We start from the raw sequence: 25,749 nt of genomic DNA on the forward strand, positions 1-25,749 counted from the left end.
TGCAGTACTTTAGGCCTGTGTTCTTTTAAGAACCGAGGACTGCATGAGATCCAGGACAAAAGTCTTTGAAAAAAGGGGCCTTCCTTCTGTACCCTAGGATGCTCTGAGTCACACTGCATGAGGCCTTTGCTCTTAGATTGGATTGGGAGAATCCTCTTCCACAGTCTAAGTGTGAAAGTTCTGTTCCCACCAAATTTGGGAAGGTTTCAGAAGACCAATGACAACATATTCTTGTCACATTATCTCCAGAGAACACATAAAAGCACACCCCATTCTTCTCAGCCTCCACAGAGAAGTTCAAATAGAAATGGAAAAATACAGATAAGGAATGCCCCAAAAGCATCTCAGCAAAGAGACACTGACTCTTTCCTTCCTTAGGGTACTAGAAGGCCAGATCCTTCCCTTCTCCCTCCCAGGAGACGATATCTGATTAGTGATTTTTAAAATAAAAAATAACTATAATCTGTCTTCTTGAACTCTCTGATTTGGGACAAGAAAACTCTTACCCAGAGAGACTACATTCCTATGGTTTTCAAGCATGACTTCCGAATGCAGCGCTTTTTGGTCAGGATCCAGCTGAGACCATTCCTCCTCAGAGAAATACACAGCCACCTCCTCGAAGGACACAAGACTCTCCTGAACACAGAAGAAAGAACAGAACAGGAGAATTCGCAAGATCTGTTCATCTTCATCAATGATTTAGACAAGCGATAGAAGGGGAACTCATCAAATTTGCAGACAAGACCAAATTGACAGGAATACCAACACTCCAGAAGATAGGCTCAGGATATAGAAGGATCAACAGATTGGACCCCATTAACAAAATGAAAAACAACATTGAGAAATGTAAGGTTCTACATTTAGGAACGAAAAACCAAATGCACAGGCATAGAATTGGTGATATCTGGCTCTACAATAGTAAGTGTAACAGGGGAGACCGTGCTGACATCGGAGCAAGATGGTTGTGGCAAGTGGAGGTCCATTGAGGTCAACTGCTTTCTGCCTGCCTGGAGGATCTTCGGAGCCAAAGTTACCCCACTTTGGCAGTCCACTTTGTTGGAACTGGAAAATCTTCCTGACAGGCGGAGAAGAAGCCAGCCATCAATGGCTGACCGGAGCTGTGACAGCCGGTATGAAGAAAGCAAAGAAAGAAGCGTAAAGTGAAGCATGTGCTGGTTCTGGGTAAGGATTGTCTAATTTCTACCTAGTAAGTTTAATTCCCCAAATATGTTTAAGAAAAGAGGGACTCCAGAGAGAAAGAGGGAGGGCCCAGGTTTCCTCCCTCCAAAGAAAAGTGGCGAGTGGAAGTTTACAGCTGATTACAAATCCATTGAAGTAGAGAGAGAAGCGACTGGAAAATTAATTTTAAAACAGAAGAGAAAGCCTGGACTGGGTATTTTAAAAAGATAAATATAACTCAAAGCATGCATATGGATAAAAGTATTTTTAATGAGTTATTTCGCCTTAGTAGTGGCTACAAGTGAAAGTTTTCCTTTTTTTTTCATTGATTTACCAACTCATTGTAGAAAAGTAAAAAAGAGTAAGGGTGACATCTACTGGCCAAAGACAATATAGAACAGATTGGATAACGATTTGCTTGAAGTGGTGTAAGGTTTCCTGCCTAAACAGGGAGTTGGACTAGAACAGTGGTTCTCAACCTTCCTAATGCCGCGATCCTTTAATACAGTTCCTCATGTTGTGGTGACCCCCAACCATAAAATTATTTTTGTTGCTACTTCATAACTGTAATTTTGCTACTGTTATGAATCGTAATGTAAATATCTAATATGCAGAATGTATTTTCATTGTTACAAATTGAACATAATTAAAGCATAGTGATTAATCACAAAAACAATATGTAATAAATGAGGAAGGTCAGCATGCATTGGTAGGAGTGAGTGGCTCATAATTTTTCTTCTTACCTTATTTATATTGTCCCCCATTATTATCTGAAAGAACTTGTTACTCAGCATTTTATTAATTAGTCAATAGAAATTTTTGCAGGGGATAATATGGGACAGTTTGTATAACAACCCATCCTCCTTGTGTCATCTAAGGACACAGCTCTGGTTTTGAGGCCTTGCAAGGAATATAAATCCTTCCATTCCCCAACATCTCTAGTCGGAGCTGAAGAAGCCTCTTGGTGGATGAGAAGCCAAAACGTCTTCAAAGAAAAAACAAGAAACTCCAGTGGGGAAAAAAAGCAACTTTGGGATATGACTTAGCAGCTGCTAGGAAAGGGGGGTAACATTTTTCCGAAGAGGAAGGAAAACACGCATACAAGGCTGCGAGACAGGAGCCACGAGGCTCCAGCCCTTAAAATGTTCAGCAGCGAGAAAACAAGCACTGAGCCAAAGGGCGCCACGAGAGAGGCGTGTTTGCACAGCAGCCACGATGCCTTGAAGGAGGAGTCGGCTAAATTGACTGATTCTGGTTTCATCCTGCAGACAGTTATCTTCTGCCTCTCTTCCACGCTTCGTTTCCCAGCAGGGAGTTTTCGGGGCCACGCAAAACCTCGGGTCCATCCCACCCCAACCTGCTTTCCATGGCTAAGTTAGTCCCCAAGCTGCGGGCCACCAACCCCCCCCCCGACAAATTTCGCTTTTCGCTGGCCGCCAGGCTCAGCCACCCTTGCTCACCTCCGCCTTTTAAGGATGTACCTGCCCTTGGGCTGCCTGCAGCCCCGCACTGGTTTCCCCCACCCGGCACTAACAGGCCTGCTGGGCCCGCAGGTCAGTCGAAAGAAGAAGAAGGCACGACAGATTCCACGCAAGCAGGCCTGAGCCGCCCAGGCCCCGAGCTGCCATGATGCAAATGAAGCTGGGAAGAAATGAGCTGACAGATCCAGTCCACCTACCGCGAAGGCGTGGGTTTAGAGCTGCCCAGCAGGGGGCGCCATAGCCTCTAAAGCAGTGGTTCTCAACCTGTGGGTCGGGAGCCCTTTGGGGGTCGAATGACCCTTTCACAGGGGTCGCCTAAGACCATCGGAAAACACATATTTTCAATGGTTTTAGGAATAATTTTATGGTTGGGGGGTCACCACAACAGGAGGAACTGTATTAAAGGGTCGCGGCATTAGGAAGGTTGAGACCCACTGCTCTAAAGCCTTAGGCTTAGGGCATATCTGCATGTGGGCACATCCGCCTGGAGACGGATAGAGAAGCGGTGTCTCAGTTTTCTAAAACCATCGAAAATATGTATTTTCCGATGGTCTTAGGCGACCCCTGTGAAAGGGTCGTTCGACACCCAAAGGGGTCGTGATCCATAGGTTAAGAACCGCTGGACTAGAAGACCTCCAAGATCCCATCCTATCCTATCCTATCAACAAGGAACATTTTGGAAGTGACCAGACTGAATGTATAGACTTTGTTTTCAGAACTGTTGCACCTGGTGTTTAGAGACAGATTGAAAATAGAGTTGTTTTTGTATTTAAATATCGTGGGAAAAGCGAGATAGGTGATAGCTATCCCCCTGAAATTTTTGTGGATTATAAATACATTTGAATGCTCCAAGGGAAAAATGGAAGATAAAAATTTGTTTTGAGAACGTGGGAGGAAGACGACTTTGAGTATAGCTTGATATCTTGGAACACCAGAGAATTAGACAGGGGACTCAGAGGGCCTTGTGGATTATAAATACTTTCCTTCACTCTTTGAACTTTTATATAAAGGAAGGCCTGTGTGGATTGACCTTGTGGATTATTGGGATTAGCTTCAATAATATGAAACATTGGAGTAGTAAAGATTGGGGACTCAGCAGGCTTAATTGATAACAAATACTATTTTTTTTTATTTTTTTTTTTTATTTGATTTATATGCCGCCCTTCTCCGGAGACTCAGGGCGGTTTACAATGCGCTAAGCAATAGCCTTCATCCTTTTGTATATTTATACAAAGTCAGCTTATTGCCCTCATAACTGGGTCCTCAATTTACCTACCTTAGAAAGGATGGAAGGCTGAGTCAACCTTGAGCCTTGGCGAGATTCGAACCTGCAGTAATTGCAGGCAGCTGGTCTTAATAACAGGGTGCCTTAGACCACTGTACTACCAAGGCTCTTTGACTGAAGATAAATATTTTTCCATTTTCTCCTGTTTTTTTATTCTTTAAGTTTTTCTCTTTTTTCTAAGAAGGCCTGTGTGGATTGATTTTGGACTAACTTGATATCGTGGAACATTGGAACATTTAAATAGCAAAAATTACAGACATAGCAGGTCTTGTGGATTATAAACTTAACTGATTACAACATCGAGGTATTGAGATACTGAAGACTGATTGAACCTGAAGGAACTGATCTGTGATCTGTTTGCTTCTCCTATGTCTGTGGAATATTGAAGTACTGGGGTGCTGTTAGTGATCATGGTTTGGTAAGTCAATCTCTGGCTGTCAGTAGGGCTGGTGGGTGTACCTGCTGCTAGCTTATAAAAAGCGGAAGGAAGAGTAAGAGGGAGTAATATTAGCTGCAGAGATGGCAAGTACTTTGAATTTAACTAAAATAGGGAAGAAAGGATCTTTTACACCATCATTGGCTGCATCAAGTTGATATAATCAGAGATCTATAGAGAGCATGATACAGCTGGAGAAATCAAATACACTCCAAAAGGAAATTCAGGCAATATTTCAATCAATGCAGGAAGCTATGGCAAAAAACCCTAACGAGATAAAGAAAGATATAGGAGAAGTAAGAAATGAAATGGGAGAGATGAAAGAAAAAAGACATAATATGAACGAGAAATTTGAGAATTTTCAGCAAGTGATAACAAAAAAATGATCAAAGAATTCGGAAAATGGAAGAGAAATCAGAACAGGTAGAGGGAAAAGTTGATGAAATAAATCTTAGATTGACACAAGCAAACAAAAAACTAGAATACACTGTGATAATGTTGGAAACAGAAAAAAAATGGTCACTATATAAGACTAAGAGGAGAAAGGGGAAGATTTATATGACATAATGGAAGAGCTGTTGGCAAAGGCGTTAAGAGATTGACGAGAAGGAAATGGAGGCAGAGATAGATGAAACTTTTAGAATACAAGGAAATACAGGAAATTTTTAGGGGAAAAAAATCTCTTTCTTTATTCTCCATTACAATACGAGGGGAAACAATTGGTAGTTTTGAAACAGATACCTAGGAGAGTAAGGGACTTACAGAAGCAATATCAATTCTTGTCTACAGTACTGATTAAATATAACATAAATTCAGATGGCTGATACCCAAGGAAATCCTAGTTACTTAGCAGGAAAAAAGACACAGACATGACATATTGGACAAGACAATGGAATTCTATGATCAGTATCTAAAGGTGGAAGAGGGGCAGGGAGAAATAGTATATAAAGGTCAAGAAGTCTCAACTGTAGAAGAAAAGGGTACACAAGATGAAAGCAAAGCCGAGAAAAAAGAGCGAGCAGAGCAAGAAGGAATGAGAGTGAAAGATCAGAGAGAAATGAGAACAACTAGGAGCATAAAACCTAAATATAAGTGAAACAATGCAAGAAGAAACAAAGATGCTCTCAATCAACATAAATGGACTGAATTCCCCTATAAAAAGAAAAAAAATATTTATGAAATTACAAAGATTAAGATTAGATATAATATCATTAGAAGTACATATTAAAAAACACCACAATAAACTATTGGAATCTCCTAAATTGGGGAAGTTAGTCTTTTTGCTATCGCACCAAGAGAGAAGAGGGGTACCCCTATATCTTAAAGAAACAATATACACTAAACAACTTTTCAAAGATGAAGAGGGGAGAATTTTGATGGTGGAAGTGACACAAAACCAAAAGCAGATAATTTTAGTTGCTATCTACGCACCTAATCACGATCAAGAAGAATTTTACAAGAAACTACATAAGAGGCTACTTGAAACAGAATATGAAAATATTTGTCTCTTAGACTTTAATGCAATAGTTGATAAAAAATTGGACTATAAAAGTAGTATAAAATAAACAAAAAAATAAGAAAGACATTACCTAGAACTTTTTCTAAAATGACAGAAGAACTAAGTCTCCAGGGTACATGGAGAGAAATGAACCCAGGGAAAAATCAATACACATTTTACTCTTACAGACACGAATCCTGGTCTAGATTAGATATGATCTGGATGTTCATGAAATTAAGCACAAGTGTCCAAGAGATAGAAATAGAAACAAATCTATGGGCTGAACATAATCCAATAAAAATCAGTTGGAGGGGACATAAAAGAAGAGTGTTGGTTATCACCTTTAAAGCGCTCCATGGCGAGACTTCCGGCGGTGACGTAGAGTCGTGGCGGCACAGAAGAGAAGAGCTCTCTCTCTGTTGCCGATTTTCCGAGCTTTGGCGCCTGCTTTTGGCGGAGACCGGTCCCGAAGAGACCGGGAATAAAGAGGGGAAGCTTTGGGGGAGGCGAGGAGAGGTGCGATCTCCCGCCGTACCGTAAAGAGCCCTCAATCCAGGCTCGGGAAGAAGTCGGCTGGCGCGGTGAGCACAGTCGGCCCAGAGACCCGAACGAGCCGATTGAGACCATCGGGAGCAAAGGAGGGAGCACAGTGCAAAACTGCTGAGGTTGAACAGAAACGGAACTAATTTGGATTACTAATTTCAGCGCAAAACTGAGGAGAAAGTTTCTTTTCTTTCCGGAGGGACAGCGTGAAGAAGGAAGATCTCAAAGTGTAACCGGGCGGCAACTGAAAAGGCGAGCAAAAAGGAAGGGGCAAAATACGGAGCAGTGAAGAAAATCTAAAAAACTTTACAACAGACAAAACGAAGGTGAGGAGAAATAACTTAAATAGAGGAGATTAAAAGAAGAATGGACTCTCTTTTACCCCCGTTTTTAGCTGCCTGAGCGGAAGGAGTGAGAAAGTCTTGGCAAAGTAAGGATTACATACAGTGACTGTGCAGAATAGAGGCCGCCATACTGTAACTGGAAAAGACTTCAAGAGTTGTAAAAGAACTGGTTTTTTTCCTTTTTCTATATTGAAAACATATCGAGGCCAACAAAAACATTGAAAAGCACTGCTCTAGCTTATCATTATTTTCTTTACTTAAGTATAGATGAATTAATATTAATGCTATTTATTGGAATTAATTAATTAAGAAATATAGAGTGTATTTAATCAATTTAGAAAATATTTATAATACATAGAGATTTAGAAGTACTATTATTAGAATATCATATTACTATTAATTAATTAATTATTATATATTAACCAGTATATATTATTAGAATATTTTCTGTTTGTGGATTTTATTGAATAATTAATTATTAGATATTAAGATACTAAGAATTGATCAATTGTATAGTTTTTAACTAGATAAGATATTTATATATATATTTATACTTGTAGCTATATTTATATTCATATTTATATTTATATTTATATTTATATTCTCATCACATTCTTAATTGAATTATATATAATTTCATATAGAGAGAATTAATTATTTAAAAGAATTTATTCATTTAAAGAAGGGTTATTGGATTGATCTTTTATAAGGAGGGGGGAAAAAGAGAAAAGAAAAGAAAGGAATTATAGAAATTATAGAATTTGGATGGTGATTTGGGAGAAAGTTGATAAAATACTGGGAGAACAATACAAGATTTTGAAAGAAATGACTAGCACCACCACAACCACGTTGAAAACAGCTAAGAAGCCAACACCATTTTTAACAGGAACAGGGGCCTCCCCAGTGACCAGTGCTGTGGAGTCGGAGTCGGAGTCGGAGTCGAGGAGTCGGAGGAAATTTTGGGTACCTGGAGTCGGAGTCGGAGTCGGCAAACAATGCACCGACTCCGACTCCTACTAAATTTAGATTGGAATTTTAAAAAAAGCAAGTTTAAATGTCCCAATTCACAAAAAGTTATAATTAATGACTTCTCTACTGTAAGAATAAAGACCAATGCATGCAGTGCCTCACGTAACCGCAAAATGAACACGTTAAGTGACCGTGAAGAAGCATGCTTTTCATGTGCTTCACTATAAGGCACGCAACGCACAATTAGGAGTGGCAATACTTATACTTTCCATAGTGTTGTGTTCTGCTGTTACAGGGAACGCAGCGCCCATGGGTAACCTAGCCTCTCACTGATAAGGGATTAAGTAAATATGTTTTTTGCAGGACTAGAGACACTTGCATAAGTGAAGGGAATGGAGGGTCAATAGTTCAAGACTGAAGCTGTAAACCATTTATTGCCAATAAATAGTGGTGGGCGAGGGGCGGGCGACCCAGCAATTTAACAAATGGTTCGGTGGTTTTTTTGTAATTTTATTGGCCCACGGAGCTTCAGCATAGGCTAATTAGCCCTTGATTAGATCGGCTCCCGACCCCCAGCTGATTTGCTCTGAGCTGTTTTGCTCAGTGCTCTTTTGCTTGCTTGGAAAGACTGCAGATTTTTCCCCCCCTAGCTATACTGAAAAACGAAAGAGAAAGTAAAGCAGGCTGTTGGTTTTGCATGTTAGAAAATTAGGCAGGCAGATTTCTTTTCTTTTTCCTCACCAAAAAAGGTAGGTGCAAACAACGGGAAATTTAGGGAAAAAAGGAGATTTTAAAACACAAAAGAAAAAAAGCTCTATTTAACTAGGGAATTGTAATAATTGAGATACTATTAATTGTATATTGTGTTGAAAGCAGAAATGGTTAAGTTGTGGTTTGGAGGAATATATGGGGGAAATTATTTGGTTTATTATTATTGGTAAATATAATTAATTGATTTGTAAGAAATTGGATTGCATGGAAATAATTAGAATATTCATGTTCATATTGATTAATATACAAAAAAGGTAGTTATATAACTAATTGATTTATATTAAAATGTTGAATTCATATTAAACAACTGTAATATTACATAATTAACCAATGTGAGGATGGATATAAAAATAGATGACAATGGGAAGGGGTATAATATAGAATAGAAGGGAAAAATTGAATTTGATTAAGATTAGAGATGAGGATGAAGGGTAATATTGGTTTTTTACAAAAATAGATGAGGAATAAATATGGCAAAAAGGAAATATAGAAATTGTAAATTTAATTGAAATGACTAAACACTGTTTAAATTTATGAACCGGCCAAATACTCTGTTCAAAGAAAATACATTGTATGTTTGTATGTGTGTTTCTAATTATTGTTATTTATTCATATTTGTTCTCTTTTATTCTTTAAAGTTTAACAATTCATTCTTTATCTTAATATCTTTATATTTGTTTGGGGTTGGCTTTCTTCCCTTTCATCTTTTTTATTGTACAGCAATCTTTCTCCTCAAACCTACCACCTCTCTCTTTTCTTTCCTTCTTACTTTCTCTTCCTCACCCTCTTCTTCTCCTCCCTACTTCCTCTTCCTTTCTCCTTCTCCTCCTCTCTTCCTCCCTCTCTTACCCTCACTCCTACTCTAATTTCCCTTCCCTTCCTTCATCCCTCTCTATTGCTGTATCCTTTTATGTATATGGACTACTCAGAGGGCTGAAAAAGTTATTTCTGACTGGTCCTCTCCCTTTTGACCAGTCCTCGAACTTACGACTGTCCTCACATTTTACGTTTTTGCCCTATCTTGTCACCATGGTGAAGAGAAGCAGTTGTGAAATGAGTGACATGGTTGTTAAAAATGCTGCACGGGCATAAATGTGAGGATGGTCATAAGTGTGAGGACCAGTCAAAAGTGCGAGGACCTGTCAGAAATGACTTTTTTCAGCCCTCTATACACATAGCCATGGCCACCCGGTCACATGACCAGCTAGCCACACCCACCCAGTCACATAACCTCCAAGCCATGCCCACAAAATAAGCCACGCCCACAGAACCGGTAGTAAAAAAATTTAGAACCCACCCCTGGTTGGGGGTCACCACAACATGAGGAACTGTATTAAAGGGTCGCGGCATTAGGAAGGTTGAGAACCACTGGCTTAGAAGAACTTGGTGGAACAGCTTCTTGGATTCAACTGTAATGTTTATATTGTATAGGACAAATCATGTCTAGGTTTAGTGCTGGGATATATAGCTTATTTGTTTGTATAAAGCCATGTACGTACAACTTACAAGACTGTGTATGTTGATATTAAAAATCTAATTATATGCCAGTTAGTATAACATATTTTATATTTTAGGGAAAGAGGCATCCTAAACAATGGCAAAAAGACTGCTAACAACAAACACAACAAAGTCTACTGTTTATGAGCACTTTGCATTATCAAGTGATGGAAAACATTACGTGTGCCAATGTATTAGAAAAGATGATGATGGTGAAAAACAATGTGATGCAAAAATTAGCAGTTTCAGTGGGCCTGATAAAAATGCACCTACAAGAGCATCAAATTTGAAAAGACACTTACAGCGTTTTCATCCCAAAGTGTTAGAAGCCGTGAATGAGAAAGATAGCAATGAAAACATTGCATCTACTTCTGTGACAAAAAACGTTCAGAAATCTACTGGAGAACAATCACAAATAAGAAAATTCTTTATATCTGACAAAGTTACCATAAGGATGACACCAGAAAAATTCAAACACCACATTATTGAAATGGTAGTAAAGAATAGTGTACCACTATCCTTCTTTTCACAGACAGCCTTTTTAGGCCTAAATGGAGAAATGGCAAAAAAACTTGGTGTTTCTCTGGAAAGAGAAAGTATAAGGAAACTTATAATTGAGGAGGCCAAATGTAAAAAGGAAGAACTACAGAAAGTTATGAAAGGACGTTTTGTCTTCCTTAAAATGGATGCATGCACACGTCACAGAGTCAATTATTTCGCTATTAATGTTAGATTTGTGGATGAAAATAACAAAACAATAACACGGACCCTCGGAGTAAAGGACACTCAGGCACATCACACCAGTGATTACCTTCAGAAGTTAGTGGAGGGTGTTCTAGAAGATTTTGAAATTAAAAAGGAACAGATTTTATGTGTTGTGACAGATAACGCTTCTAACATGTTGAGCACAATTGAGAAGATGAAGGCAGATGAAGAAGGTATCAAACAGATATTAGACTTAGAGGAAGACAGCTTTGCAAGTATTAGAGAAAGTTTAGAAACTGAAGAGAATGCTGACATTTTTTTAGACAACTTTGTTGAAGAAGCATTGAAGCTTGCTACTATTCATCATATGCGATGTGCTGTTCATACACTGCAACTTGCCATAAGAGATGGATTAAAAGATCGCCATGCAGCTACATTAATTGGCAAATTACGGCAAGTAACTGTTGCAGCCAGGGCCCCAAAAACAGATGCAATTTTGAAAAGACGTGCAGGAAAAGGAGCCATTTTGGATCAAACAACTCGCTGGGGAAGCACTTATTTAATGGTGAAGCGTTTGCTTGAACTTAAAGACTTCATAGAAGAAATGGACAATGAAAATCTTGCATTAACTGCAAGCCAGTGGACACAAACAAAAGAGCTGGAGAACCTTCTTTCTCACCCCTTCACTGTCACCAAGAGGTTGCAATGTGATGATCTAACCCCGGGTAAATTCCTCTTGGAATGGAAGAGCCTGTTATATCGCCTGAACAAAAATGGAGGGTTAATAGCTGAGGGCATTGCATCTTCAATGATGAAAAGAGAGAGTCTTTTGCTGGAAAATGAAATCTTGTTAGCGGCTATTTATGTCGACCCAATGAGCCGACTTTTATTGAACAGTAAACAGATTGCTACTGGGAAAAAGGCCCTCTATGATGTAGCAGTTCGCATGAAGGGATTACGACCTGAAATACCTCCACAGGAGGATGGAGTTCTTTTAAGCAATAGTGGTAACTCAGAATCATCTTCTTCAAACGAAGAATTAGACTTTGATTCCTTCTTAGACAAAATGGAAGTTGCTAAAGGAAAGCGACGTCGCATAAGCGTTACAGAACCAGTAAATGTCCAAATAAAAAAATTCCAACAGGAGTTTTATAAAGCACTAAAAGAAGTTGAAAAGTATGATCGCTCATCAAAACTTACTGTTGAAGAAGCCATCCTTGTTTATCCAGAGATCGTTAGTGATGTGGCCAGAATAGTTACTGCAATGCCACCCACCCAAGTCAGTGTCGAAAGATTATTTTCAGCCCTAAAAATAATAAAGTCTGACTTAAGAGCCTCTATGAAAGAGGATCTGGCAGAGGCAATTCTCTTCCTTAGAACTCTACATTGAATTGATTTGCATTTGCTAAGCCTATAACTACATTTCAAGATTAATATAAACCATTTCTAGGTTTTACAGATTTTGTTTTTGGTTCATATAGATAAGCTTTGTTTTTGTTCTAAAACAACCAAATAATGTGGTTTGTATTTTTGAACTGGTAAAGTTCCTGTTCCTGATGTTTATGCCTGCTGCTACTATCCAGCAACTTGATTAATTAAATTAATAAAAAAAAATTAATAAAACTTTGTTGTTTTCATTGTGTTTGTCTTTTGCTTAAACTGTTCAATACAGTAGACTGTTGGCTTCCCAGCCAGTAGTCCTGTGGTAATGACATGTATGTTGCCTTTCTTTCCTTCAAGGAATGTATAAAATACATTCGCATATTAATACAGAGGAGTCGGAGTCGGGGAGTCGGAGTCGGAGTCGGAAGTACAAAAAACTGAGGAGTCGGAGTCGGAGTCGGAACATTTATCTCCCGACTCCACAGCTCTGGTCTTTTGCTGGAAAATGAAATCTTGTTAGCGGCTATTTATGTCGACCCAATGAGCCGACTTTTATTGAACAGTAAACAGATTGCTACTGGGAAAAAGGCCCTCTATGATGTAGCAGTTCGCATGAAGGGATTACGACCTGAAATACCTCCACAGGAGGATGGAGTTCTTTTAAGCAATAGTGGTAACTCAGAATCATCTTCTTCAAACGAAGAATTAGACTTTGATTCCTTCTTAGACAAAATGGAAGTTGCTAAAGGAAAGCGACGTCGCATAAGCGTTACAGAACCAGTAAATGTCCAAATAAAAAAATTCCAACAGGAGTTTTATAAAGCACTAAAAGAAGTTGAAAAGTATGATCGCTCATCAAAACTTACTGTTGAAGAAGCCATCCTTGTTTATCCAGAGATCGTTAAGTGATGTGGCCAGAATAGTTACTGCAATGCCACCCACCCAAGTCAGTGTCGAAAGATTATTTTCAGCCCTAAAAATAATAAAGTCTGACTTAAGAGCCTCTATGAAAGAGGATCTGGCAGAGGCAATTCTCTTCCTTAGAACTCTACATTGAATTGATTTGCATTTGCTAAGCCTATAACTACATTTCAAGATTAATATAAACCATTTCTAGGTTTTACAGATTTTGTTTTTGGTTCATATAGATAAGCTTTGTTTTTGTTCTAAAACAACCAAATAATGTGGTTTGTATTTTTGAACTGGTAAAGTTCCTGTTCCTGATGTTTATGCCTGCTGCTACTATCCAGCAACTTGATTAATTAAATTAATAAAAAAAAATTAATAAAACTTTGTTGTTTTCATTGTGTTTGTCTTTTGCTTAAACTGTTCAATACAGTAGACTGTTGGCTTCCCAGCCAGTAGTCCTGTGGTAATGACATGTATGTTGCCTTTCTTTCCTTCAAGGAATGTATAAAATACATTCGCATATTAATACAGAGGAGTCGGAGTCGGGGAGTCGGAGTCGGAGTCGGAGTCGGAAGTACAAAAAACTGAGGAGTCGGAGTCAGAGTCGGAGTCGGAACATTTATCTCCTGACTCCACAGCTCTGCCAGTGACACAGAAAACCTTGGAGGGAATGTTTGCATCAGACAAGCAACCCAGTACACCTAATATGCCAACAATGCAGGCCATGCTTATAACAATTCAGGAAACTATGGTCAAAATGCAAGAGTGTATGACCAGAAACCATGAACAATCTAGAAAAGACATGGACGAGGTAAAGAGAGAAGTCAAGAATGACATTCAAAAGATTGATGGAAAAATGGACTTAATACAAGAAATCATCCAAAAAAATGACCAAAGGATAAAAGAAATAGAACAAAAAACTGAATTGACGGAAGAAAAATTAGAAGCATTAGATACAAAAATGACAGGATTAAATAAGGAACTTGAGAACACTGTGGCCCAATTAGAAATGGAGAAGGCAGCATTCTATCTGCGTTTCCAGAACGTAGCGGAAGACCGGGAGGAAGATCTGACGATGGTAATGGCTGAGATGATAGCAGAGGCACTCCAGAGAGAAAAAGATGAGATAATTAATGAACTAGATGAAGTCTACCGAGTCCACACTAACTACGCCCGACAAAACAAACTCCCTCGGGAGGTACACATAAGATTTGTAAGAAGGAAGGTGAGGGATATTGTATATAAGATAACAAAGGACGAACCAATGTACTATAGAAATAAAGAAATAATCACCCTAAAGCAAGTACCTAAAAGAATACGAGATTTGCGAAGAGATTATTGGTTCCTGGCCACGTTACTAAACAGAAGATATATACCATTCAAATGGATAACCCCGGAAGGAATGTTAGTATCGTGGCAGGGAAAGAAAATCAAGGTGGATTCGCACAGCAAAGCAAAAGAATTATATGACCAAATGGTGGGGGCTGAAGTAACAAATGGTAATAAAGAAGAGGAAGGACGATATATCAAAGGAAAACCGAAGAGAGATCGGGAAAGAACACCACAACAAGGAGGGAAAGCAGACGAAGGAGAGACCCAGGAAGAGGAAGGAGTGCAGACAAGAGGCAAAAAAAAGGAACAGGAAGAAATAAAGAAGAAACAACAGGAAAGTTAATAAAAAAAAAAAAATGGAACGGACTTTAAAAATACTATCTGTAAATGTTAATGGACTCAATTCACCATCCAAAAGACACCAAATTTACAAAAAAATTTTGAAACAAAAATCAGACATTGTGTGCCTCCAGGAGGTACATATAAGAAAACAGGATATTAAATATATACAATATAAAAAATTAGGTAAAGAATACGTTTCATTGGCAGAAGAAAAAAAAAGAGGAGTGGTGGTATATATCAAAGAAGGAATAGACAGTAATATGAGGTATGTAGATACAGAAGGTAGGATAGTCATGGTAGAGCTAAATCTTGAGCTCAAAAAGATATTATTGGTAGTAATATACGCCCCAAATAGTCAACAATTAGAATTCTACAAAAAAGTGCATGAGAAAATTATAGAACAAAAAATGGAGAATGTCTGTCTGATTGGGGATTTTAATGCTATATTAGATGTAAGAAAAGATTATGAATGTGGTCAACAAAACAAAAATAAAAAAAATGTATTACCTAAAACCTTTATGGATATGGTGGAAGAGTTAGATATGGTAGATAGCTGGAGATGTCTTAATCCCGAAGCAAGAAATTATACATATTATTCGAATCCGCATAAATCATGGTCAAGGTTGGATATGATTTGGGTAACTAAGATGTTAATAATGGAGATAGAAGAAGTAGAGATTTTACCAAATAATTGGGCTGACCACAACCCGATAATGATGAAGTGGAGAGGTCAGCAGAGAAAGAAGAATAGATGGACTATGAACACACAGATTCTGCAAGAAAAAGAATATAAGAATTATATAGAAAAGGAGCTAGAATGGTTTTATAAGGAAAACACAAAGCAACACACTTCCCTACAAAACCTATGGGATACAACCAAAGCATATATAAGAGGCCTCACGATATCATATAATGTAAAACGGAGAAAAGAGAGAGAGAAAGAATATAACAAATTATTAGAAGAAATTCAAAATTGGGAATGTAAATTGCAAAGAAACCCAGGGGATGAAAAAATAAGGTTAAATTGGTTAACAGCAAAACATAACCTAAACATATTAGAGCAGGGGAAATATGTAACAGCATTGAAATATATAAGACAAAATTACTTTGAAAACGCAAACAAACCAGGGAGATGGCTGGCGTATAGGCTGAGGAAGGAAAGAGAAAAAAGAACAATTCAGAAATTACGAGATGATGAGGGAAGGATTCAATGGGCCCTAGAGGGAAAAAAGGACATAATAGTCCAATATTATCAAAAACTGTATGAAAAGGACATAGTAACAGAGGAGGAAATTGAATACTATTTAAAAGGGGAGGGATTGCAAATACTAACAGAGGAAGAAAGAGAATTATTAGATAAGGAGATTACGATGGGGGAGCTAAAAGAGGCACTGAAGAGGCAAAAAAATAATAAAACCCCGGGGACAGACGGTTTACCAATAGAATTCTATAAGACATTTGGAGACTCATTAAATGGAATACTGTTAGAAATATACAATGAGGCCCTAATGGAGGCAAAGCTACCCAACACATGGAAAGAAGCATACATTTCCTTAATATCCAAAGAGGGGACAGACACCACACTAATAAAAAATTATAGGCCGATTTCTTTGTTGAACACTGATTATAAAGCTTTCATGAGCATAATTGCCAATAGGATGAAAATAATATTACAAAATAAAATACACCAGGATCAAAATGGTTTTCTGCCTACAAGGCAGATAAAAAACAATTTAAGAATAGTATTGGATGTTCTAGAATATTATGAGGTGCATCCAGAGAGACAGGTAGCACTGATCTTTCTGGATGCACAAAAAGCTTTTGACCAAGTTAACTGGCAATTTATGAAGCAACAAATTAAAAGTATGAATTTTGGAGAAAGATTCACTAAAATGATAACATCGATATATCAGAATCAGAAAGCATGTGTTTTGGTGAATGGTGACCCAACAAAATTCTTTGGAATAGATAAAGGAGTAAGGCAGGGATGTCCACTTTCCCCATTACTATTTATTTTAACATTGGAAAATTTATTAATTAGAATTAGAGCAAATAAAGAAATTCAAGGATTAAAGATCAAGAGAGAGGATTATAAGGTCCAAGCATTTGCAGACGACCTTGTTTTTTTCGTAGAAAACCCATTAGAAACAACCCCAAAATTAATAAAAGAGATTGAAAAATTTGGAAAGGTAGCAGGTTTAAAAATTAATAAAGAAAAGACAAAAATGATAACAAAAAACATGACAATAAAACAAGTAGAGAAATTAGTAAAAGAATCCGGTCTGCAGACAGTAAAAAAAATTAAATACCTAGGGATAAATTTGACGGCCAAAACGACAACAATAAAAGAAGACAATTATGATACTTTAGTCCAGAAAATAAAGGAAGATTTAGAAAAATGGGGGAAACTAAAATTGTCTTTATTGGGGAAAATAGCAGCAATAAAATCAAACATACTGCCAAGACTCCTTTATTTATTCCAAACAATTCCAATAAAATTAGATAAGAAATTCTTTGATAATTTGGATAAAATAACTAAAAAATTTGTGTGGGAAGGGAAGAAATCAAGAATAAAATTGAATATACTACAAGATGATAAAAGTAGAGGTGGATTTGGACTCCCGGCATGGGATAAATATTACAAGGCTGCCAGTTTATTATGGATTAAAGATTGGATAACCTTAGATAATCAAAGATTGCTAAATTTAGAAGGGCATGATTTAATGAAAGGATGGCACGCCTTTATATGGAGTTCAGGAAATAAAATATATAAACATTTTAATAACCATACAATTAGGAGATCCTTAATTAACACATGGCTACAAATTAAACAAAAACACTACATGAAAATTCCTGGCTGGCTATCGTCTATAGAAGCAATAACTCACCCCAACATATTATCAAAACAAAAGATTCTAAAATATAGGGAAATAGTAGATGTTCAGGGGAAATTGAAAACTAGGGAAGAGCTCAAAGAACAAGGAATAGAAATAGACTGGTGGCCCTACTCGCAAATAAAAGTAAGATACAGAAAAGACCAAGAGAAAGAAGGAATAGATTTAAAACAAAATCGATTAGACAAACTATTAGAATCAAAAGAAGGGAAGCTAATCTCAAAAATTTACAAATATTTACTCGAATTCGATCTGGCAGAAGAGTTGGTCAAAGGGCAGATGGTAGCCTGGGCGAGGAACATAGGGCATAATATACAATTAGAAGATTCGGAAAGAGCTTGGGAAGATAATTATAGAATGACAAAATCGGTACCATACAAAGAAAATCATTATAAAATGTGGTACCGATGGTATCTGCCACCCGCAAGATTAGCAAAAATGTATCCAAATGTGAACCCGGCTTGCTGGAAATGTAAAAAAGCGCAGGGAACTTTTTACCATGCTTGGTGGCTTTGCCCAAAAATCAAAAAATATTGGAACAAAATAAAAACATGGATAATAGAAATAACAAACCACGAAATTGAATTAACACCTGAAGTCTTTTTACTCGGCATGATCAATAAAAATATTAGGAAGGACATAAAATACTTAATACTCCATATTATAACAGCGGCAAGATTAGCATTGGCACAACTCTGGAAAATAGACCGTTTGCCAACTGATCAGGAAGTAATACAGAAAATCTATGTATGCGCAGAGATGGATAAATTAACCCTAAAATTACAGGATAAGGAAGATTCAAATTATTTTAAAATATGGAATAGCTGGTACCAGTGGATAAATCAGAGAGAGGGAATGCTTAGAGATGAAAGTTAGGAGAAATCAATGTAAATAAACAACTGCACTGTCAGAGAGATATAGAAGGAAATATAGTCACTGTGTGTATATATATATATGTATATATAACATTAGAAAGTAGTTGATAGATGAAATTGAGCACTATATATGTATAGTATATGTATTTGTAATTTGTGTGTTTGATTAAGAAAAACTTGTTCAGTTTTTCTTATAATTGTTTTAAATGTCTTTTTTTTAAATATGAATAAAGTTTGTTTTAAAAAAAAAAAAAAATAAAGCGCTCCATGGCATAGGGCCTAGCTATCTTCGAGACCGCCTGCTGCTACCGACGACCTCCCACCGACCTGTGCGCTCCCACAGAGAGGGCCTCCTCGGGGTGCCATCAGCCAAACAATGTAGGCTGGTGACCCCCAGGGGGAGAGCCTTCTCTGTGGGCACCTACCCTCTGGAATCAACTGCCCCCAGAGATAAGGAGAATCCAAGACCTCAGTGCCTTCCGCCGTGCCCTTAAAACCCACTTTTTCCAGCAAGCCGGGCTGGTTTAGGAAGAAATTTTTTAAATTTTTTAAATGTTTAATTGGTTTGTGGTTTTTTAAATTTTTGGGCCACATTTATATAGATTTTAATTGTTTTTAATATTTGTATTTCATGTTTTTAATTCTGGCTGTGCACCGCCCTGAGTCCTCAGGGAGAAGGGCGGTATATAAATTGAAAATAAAATAAAAATAAAAAAATAAAAAAAAGAGTAAGATGGACTTTGAATCAATCTATACTTAAAGATAAAAAAATTATACAGATGATGGAAAAGGAAATGGGATTTTTCTTTAAAGAGAATAAGAAAGGGGAGACCTTGCTACAAAATGTTTGAGGCACAGTGAAAGTTTACATGAGGGGATTAGCTAGAGTAATAGAATTCTTTATTGGCCAAGTGTGATTGGACACAAAAGGAATTTGTCTTGGTGCAAATTGAACTTATACAGAGAGGACAAACCAAAAAAAAGGAACCATACCAGAAGACTTTAGGAAAAGAATATAAAAGTCTTGAAGCTGAGTTACAAAAAGAACCACAAAAGGCAAATCAAATGGAAATAATTAAACATACGTTAAATATAATGGAAAAAGAACTGGCACAACAAATTAAAAGAGCAAAACATTTTTTTTTTTTGGAAAATGCTAATAAAGCCACCAGGAAGATGGCTATCCTATAAATTTAAGGAGGAGAAAGAGAAAAAATGGATAAGTAAATTGCAGGTTGAGGAAGGTGTTAGGGTTCCAAGTAACACCCCACAACGAAAGAAGACTTCGAGATAAATTACATTACCAAATTGAATGAAAGAATAACAATGGTAGAATTAGTAGAGGCAATTAAAAGACAGAAAAATAACAAAACACCAGGCCCTGATGGCCTTCCAGTAGAAATCTACAAAGACTTAAAAATTCATTGAGTGTGTCAATGTTAGAGGTATATAATGAAGTGTCACTAGAAGCTAAGATACCAGATACATGGCGGGATGCTAATATCACCTTAATTCCAAAAGAAGATTCAGATTTAACACAAATATAAAATTAAAGGCATATATCCTTGTTAAATGCAGACTATAAAATATTTCCTTCAATAATATCCGAAAGATGTAAGAGATTTCTGAATGAGTTTATACATTCTGACCAAAATGGGTTTTTACCTAAAAGGCAAATTAGAAACAAATTAATGGACGGGAGGCTAAAACATATAAAGAACGGTTTCTGGAATTGGGTATGTCTGGTTTAATGAAAAGAAGGACTAGGGGATGACGTGATAGCAGTGTTGCAAGAAGCAATGGATAGAAACTACTCAAGGAGAGAACCAAACTACAACTAAAGAGAAATTTTCTGACAGTGAGAACAATTAATCAGTGGAATGACTTGCCTCCAGAAATTGTGGGTGCTCTAACACTGGTGGTGTTTATGAAGAAATTGGACAGCCATTTATCTGAAATATTATAGGGCTTCCTGTCTGAGCAGCAGTTGGACTAGAAGACCTCCAAGATCCCTACCACCTCTGTTATTCTGTTCCATTGTTCCCAAATTCCCAAAGCAAACATTAAGCAAACTAAGTTAAATGGCTGTACATCACACAAGTCCTAATTTTAGGTGACAAAATGGCCAATTCTCAAAATTTCTTTGACTGAAGAAATATTTGGGGAAGTTTCATCCAACTTCTTTACTGAGTCTGCAAAACCTTCAGGGCCTTTCAGTAAAGTAATCCCACTTCTGGATCAACTGATCTATCGCTCTGTCTATCATTGATTGACCTAGTAGTCTGAGCCATTGGGTGAAAGGAAGAAAACAAAGAAGAGAAAATTCCCTGGGAAGATCATTTCTCACCCTTTGGAAAGCGGGAATGTTTGATCTCCTAATCGAGGCGCAAATTAGAGGATTGGAAATTATTTTGTAGCCCAAAGTACCATGATTACATGCTCTACGTAGCCATTCTCTTTGGATTTTGAACTACAGGTTATAAACGAGACTTTTTCAAAATGGTACTTTGGCACTGTGAGCATTTAGTTATTTTTCATTAGCCTTGCACAATTCCAAGTCAATGAACAACCCTAGATGATAGGCTCAAGATCCAGATGGATCTTGACAGACATGAATACTGGGCCTGATCTAACAAAATGAAATTCAATGTAGAGAAAAGTAAAGTTTTACACTTAGGCAAGAAAAACCAAAAGTACACATATAAACTGGGTGAAACCAAGCTTATTAGCAGTAACTGTGAGAGGGACCTTGGACTCTTAGTGGACAACCAATTAAATTTGTTTTTCCAGTTTTGGTCACACTATAAAAAAAGATGTTGAGACTCTAGAAAAAGTGCAGAGAAGAGGAACCAGGATGATTAGGGAACTGGAGACTAAAACATATGAAGAACGGTTACAGGATCTGGGCATGGCTAGTCTAGAGAAGAGAAGGACCAGGGGAGATATGATAGCAATATTCCAATATTTGAGGGGCTGCCACAGAGAGGAGGGGGGTCAAACTATTTTCCAAAGCACCCGAAGGCCAGGCAAGGAATAATGGATGGAAACTGAATAAGGATAGATTCAACCTGGAAATAAGGAGACATTATCTGATAGTGAGAGCAATCAACCAATGGAAGAGAAGTTGCCTTCAGAAGTTGTGGGACCTTCATCACTGGGAGCTTTCAAGAAGAGACTGGACTGCTATCTGTCAGAAATGGTATAGGGTTTGCTTGGGCAAGGGATTGGATTTGATGACCTATAAGGTTCCTTCCAATTCTGTTAATCTATATCTTCCGAGGTCAATAAATTACAAAAAGAACGGAGGTCTAGCAGGTCCTGCCACTGTGATATGTTTATTCCTAATTCTTGGAAGGATTTTAAAAAATTGCTTCTTGTAAACTCTAAGTTGGAGGAGTACCTAGCAGAACAAGATAACCAGAGGAAGCTATGCTGGCTGACAGTAATTTGAACCTGCTATTGTGATGTCCATGTTGTGGAAGAACACAAAAATAACCCAGTCCAAACAAGCGGGGGGGGGGGAAATAGAAGGAGAGAGCATTCTACACACTCACTTCACTTCCTGAAGGGAGAATACAAATCTAATAACTTTTCCCTTTCTTACTTGATTTGAAGGTTCAGCCACTGTTTGATCTCTGTCATAAAAACCAGAAAATTCCATTCTTTGTTTCTCTGTAAGAAATAAAAAATTTCAAAATGCATAATTAACAAAATAGGAAGAGGTATTCTATAGAAGAGAACAGAGTGAAGGCAAGACAGATGGGTAATCGGAGGATCTTCTATTACCTCCTGAGCTGTCCTGAGTTTGATCTTCCATAGGGCTCCTCCTGAAAAATAGCTCCTGTGGGGGATTTGATGGATTCTTCTTTCCCTCAGGATCCCTGATCTCCACAGTGCAGCACTTCCAATAGGAGGAAGGAAGAAGCAGAATTAATGTACATCACACAACGTAAAGTGGATTCCTATATTCAGAACACACCTCAAAGTCCCCAATATCCATCAGTGTGGTTGAGTGAGAAAACAATGGAACAATGTCCTACAAGAATAGGTGAGACATCGCCACATATTATGAATGTCAGAAGTTTGGGAAGGAGTGGTGAAGTATTCAAACAGATTCTCTATTCTCTTTTGAACTCTTACCTGCAACTCGACCTGCTCCTTCTGCTCCTCCACCTGGCTCAGGAGGAAGCCTTCCACCAGAGCCACCGCCTGGGAGCTGGTCTCTGCTCCATATTCCCGCACCCAGCTCTCCATCTCTGGGGGCAGAAGAGCCAGGAACTGCTCCAGAACCATCAGGTCCAGCATCTGCTCTTTGGTGTGCTTTTCTGATTTCAGCCATTGCCTACTAAAGTCATGGAGGTGGCTGCAAAATCTTCGGGGACCCTTAGCCTCCTGGCATTGGATGAACTGCCAGGGCTGAACTTCTGAAGGGAGGATGGTTTCCTCCTCCAGGATCTCCTGCCCAGTCCTTCTCCAGAGCTTCCCCCCCTTCCCAGGCTGAGCAGCTGAAGGGCCTTTTCCGCTTCCTTCCTTTCCAAAAGGTTGTGTCTCCATCCTTTCTCTGTCCTGCAGAGCAACTGCAAATGGCTCCAAGGACTCTGGTGGGTCTCCAGATGCCTTTTCCTTCACGGGACCATTTCTGGGGCTGCAGGACTGATTCCTCCAAGTTATTCCTCTCTTTTTCTTCTTCCCCCAAAAGGAAAGTTTGCCTTGCAAAGACCACAAATGGCTTCCAGTTTCTGTATCTGAGCTGGGAAGAAAAAATAAATATTAAGAATTAGAAAGTAGAATTCAGCCACTGAGCGACCTTCCCCCAACCTCCCCGGAGCCCCAAGCGGCTCATCCCAGCGCAGGACTGAGGTGCCCCCGAGCAGGGCCGGGAAGGAGGCAGCTGGAGAGGCCGCCCCGCTTCTCTCCCCTCCGGAGACAGGGAGCCTGGTGCGAATCCTGCCTGTCCAGCTGGGCCTCCGCAAGGCCGACCCTCCCTTCCCCCCACTCGGGCTCTTCCTCAGACAGGGGCCGGGAAGGATCCCCCTGCATGGAGAGGGCGGCTGGGGAGCATGGGACCCGGGGTGGAAGCTGGAGAAAGGCTGGGCGCGGATCTTTCCCTCCTCCGCCTCCCTTTGCCCGGGAAGAGCCCCCAACTCACCCGGGGAACGTCTGGATCTCCCCCCGCCAGACTCTCCCGCAGCCTCTCCGCCTCCTGTGGAGCCCCGGGGGTTAAGGAGACCGAGTGTGGCTTCCTAGAGCGGCAAGCGTTTGCGATGTCACTCCCGTCGCCGCCTCCTCTGGAAAGGCAGCTGTGACGTTCGTCCTCCAGGGGACCAATGGGGAACCGCCTGACGTTAACTTCTCCAAGCCGAGTGCGCCCCCTGGTGGATTTGGCGCAAAGTGCCAGGATTGTAAAAAGGGCGGGAAACAGGAGCGCGCCTGAGGAGAACGGACAGTGCAGGGATGATGGACATGGGAGTAGTGTGGAAAGCCCCTAACAGTTCCTCCCTGCCCAAGAAAAGCATCGTGGTCTCCAGAGGCAGCAATTTCTCCATCTTCCTCTCCTTTCCTGTCCAGGAATTGTCGGTGGAGATGGAGAAAATTCTCTCTGGAGGATTTGAACTCGCTTCTTTCAAGAACATCCACCCTGAAGGCTTTGTATAGATTGTGGGAGGCCTCAAAAGGGTCCAAATCCTGTCAGAAACAGCCGGGCGGTCAGAAGAGGAGGACCAGGAGCCTCTGTGGGAAACACAGCTTGTGTCTTGCGGTTGTTGGGACTCCCGCCTGAAGGGGAGGCAGATGGGACACAGGCAGGAAGGCCACAATCAGGAAAATGATTTTCTTTTTTATTTCTTTAATTCAATGCATGCAGCTGCCCTTCTCACACTATTCACTCAGCCTCTTGGCAAAGGGAGGGGGCAGAAAGGGCAGAGACCCCTCTGGTCTCTTCTGAAGAGAACTTTATGCATGTTTCGCAAGTAACTACACAGCTGATACATATTTAATTTTAAGTTACCTTAACGTTATGACACCATCAAAAGACAAAAATATGGCCCTGATGCTTGAAAAATATATTTTGCCCGTGCATTTGTTTTAGCTTCTGTTCATTCTGGTCCTTCTATGAAAAACAAATTGTTCACCCAGAAGATTTTTCCACACACTCTACATTGACATCTGTCATTATTCCATCTCATCATAAGAGGGCTGTTAAATTTCTAGGATCTAGCCCAATAACTCTCAGTACTTCATCAATAACAGAAATAACTTACTTATTTATTTTTGAGAATATAACTTAACCTATTCATATACATCTATAACCTTGCTTCTGAATCTCATAGATATTCATCTAAATCTGAGGGAAGTTTTACAGACAAGGATTTATATACCCGGAGGGAGGAGTCAAAGGTAAGGCGGAGTTAGGAATGGGATGGGCTTAAGGGATTTAACCCATGCTAAACCATAGAGTACAGAATAAATACAAGAGTTAGACATTTTATCCGACAAGGACTTTGACCGAAAAAGGTTCCCTGCTTCTACATTCATACTGGTGGACTCAGATCTTAATTTGACACAGCGGATGCAAGTTGGATTGAAGGATCCTTGGTGCCCTCTGAGGTTGATTGGTGCACTGATGATGTTCCCTAGTTTGGGTAATGAAATGTCTGCAACAAAACAATCAAGCTCAGAGAGCACCAAGGATCCCTCGTTTCAACCGTGAGTTATACATTTTCTCCTTTATTGGCAGATTGGATTATTTTTGGTGTGAGAACTTAATATGCATCCACATTTCCCTACCAACTCTTTCCCTTAATAAAACTACTTGTCAGGGTTCTGAGTAATGCTCCCAACCAATTCAGGACTCTGAGTTGGCTTGGCTTCCTCAAAAATCCAGTTTATTGGATACATTATATCTGCATGATCAAAGGTGAAAGCAAAATTGAATAATTCCCGTATTTTGGGTATAGGTAAAGAATTGATACTGTTCCCCACCCTCATGTCACAGGTCACATTAGCTAAGAAAGAAGAAGATGAAGTTCTCAGCACTCCCTCCTGCCATTGTTGGGCACACTAATTTGGCCTTGGTCCTCAGCAGTCTTATTGTTGTTATGTCTGGCACATTGGGGGAAAACATTCTACATTCCATAAATTCCATCTCCCCACCCCCTCTTAAGTATGTGGGAAGGGAGGAGGCTTATCCAAACTATATATAGAGACGAAGCGGCAAAGGTGATGGTAAATGGTGAAATGACAGAGAAAATACATATTAGAAAAGGAACAAGAAAAGGAAGCCCTTTATCCCCATTATTATTTATAT

At 39.0% G+C, this 25,749-nt stretch overlaps 1 protein-coding gene across 1 annotated transcript in view; it reads right to left on the bottom strand.

Annotated features, from left to right (window-relative positions):
* Positions 1-22,997, bottom strand: part of LOC139309254 (zinc finger protein 91-like) — a 105,539-nt gene extending 82,542 nt beyond the window's left edge. The window contains exons 1-4 of the mRNA XM_070933312.1: positions 22,584-22,997; positions 22,230-22,344; positions 22,048-22,115; positions 507-636 (exon numbers count right to left, since the gene is read on the bottom strand). Coding sequence (XP_070789413.1) covers positions 507-636; positions 22,048-22,115; positions 22,230-22,344; positions 22,584-22,997 — 727 coding nt within the window. The remainder of the gene's footprint in view (positions 1-506; positions 637-22,047; positions 22,116-22,229; positions 22,345-22,583) is intronic.
* Between the last annotated feature and the right edge of the window lie 2,752 nt (positions 22,998-25,749).

Source organism: Pituophis catenifer, unplaced genomic scaffold, assembly GCF_029215685.1.
Source record: "Pituophis catenifer annectens isolate HBS135680 unplaced genomic scaffold, rPitCat1.0.hap2 SCAF_2, whole genome shotgun sequence".
NCBI lineage: Eukaryota > Metazoa > Chordata > Lepidosauria > Squamata > Colubridae > Pituophis > Pituophis catenifer.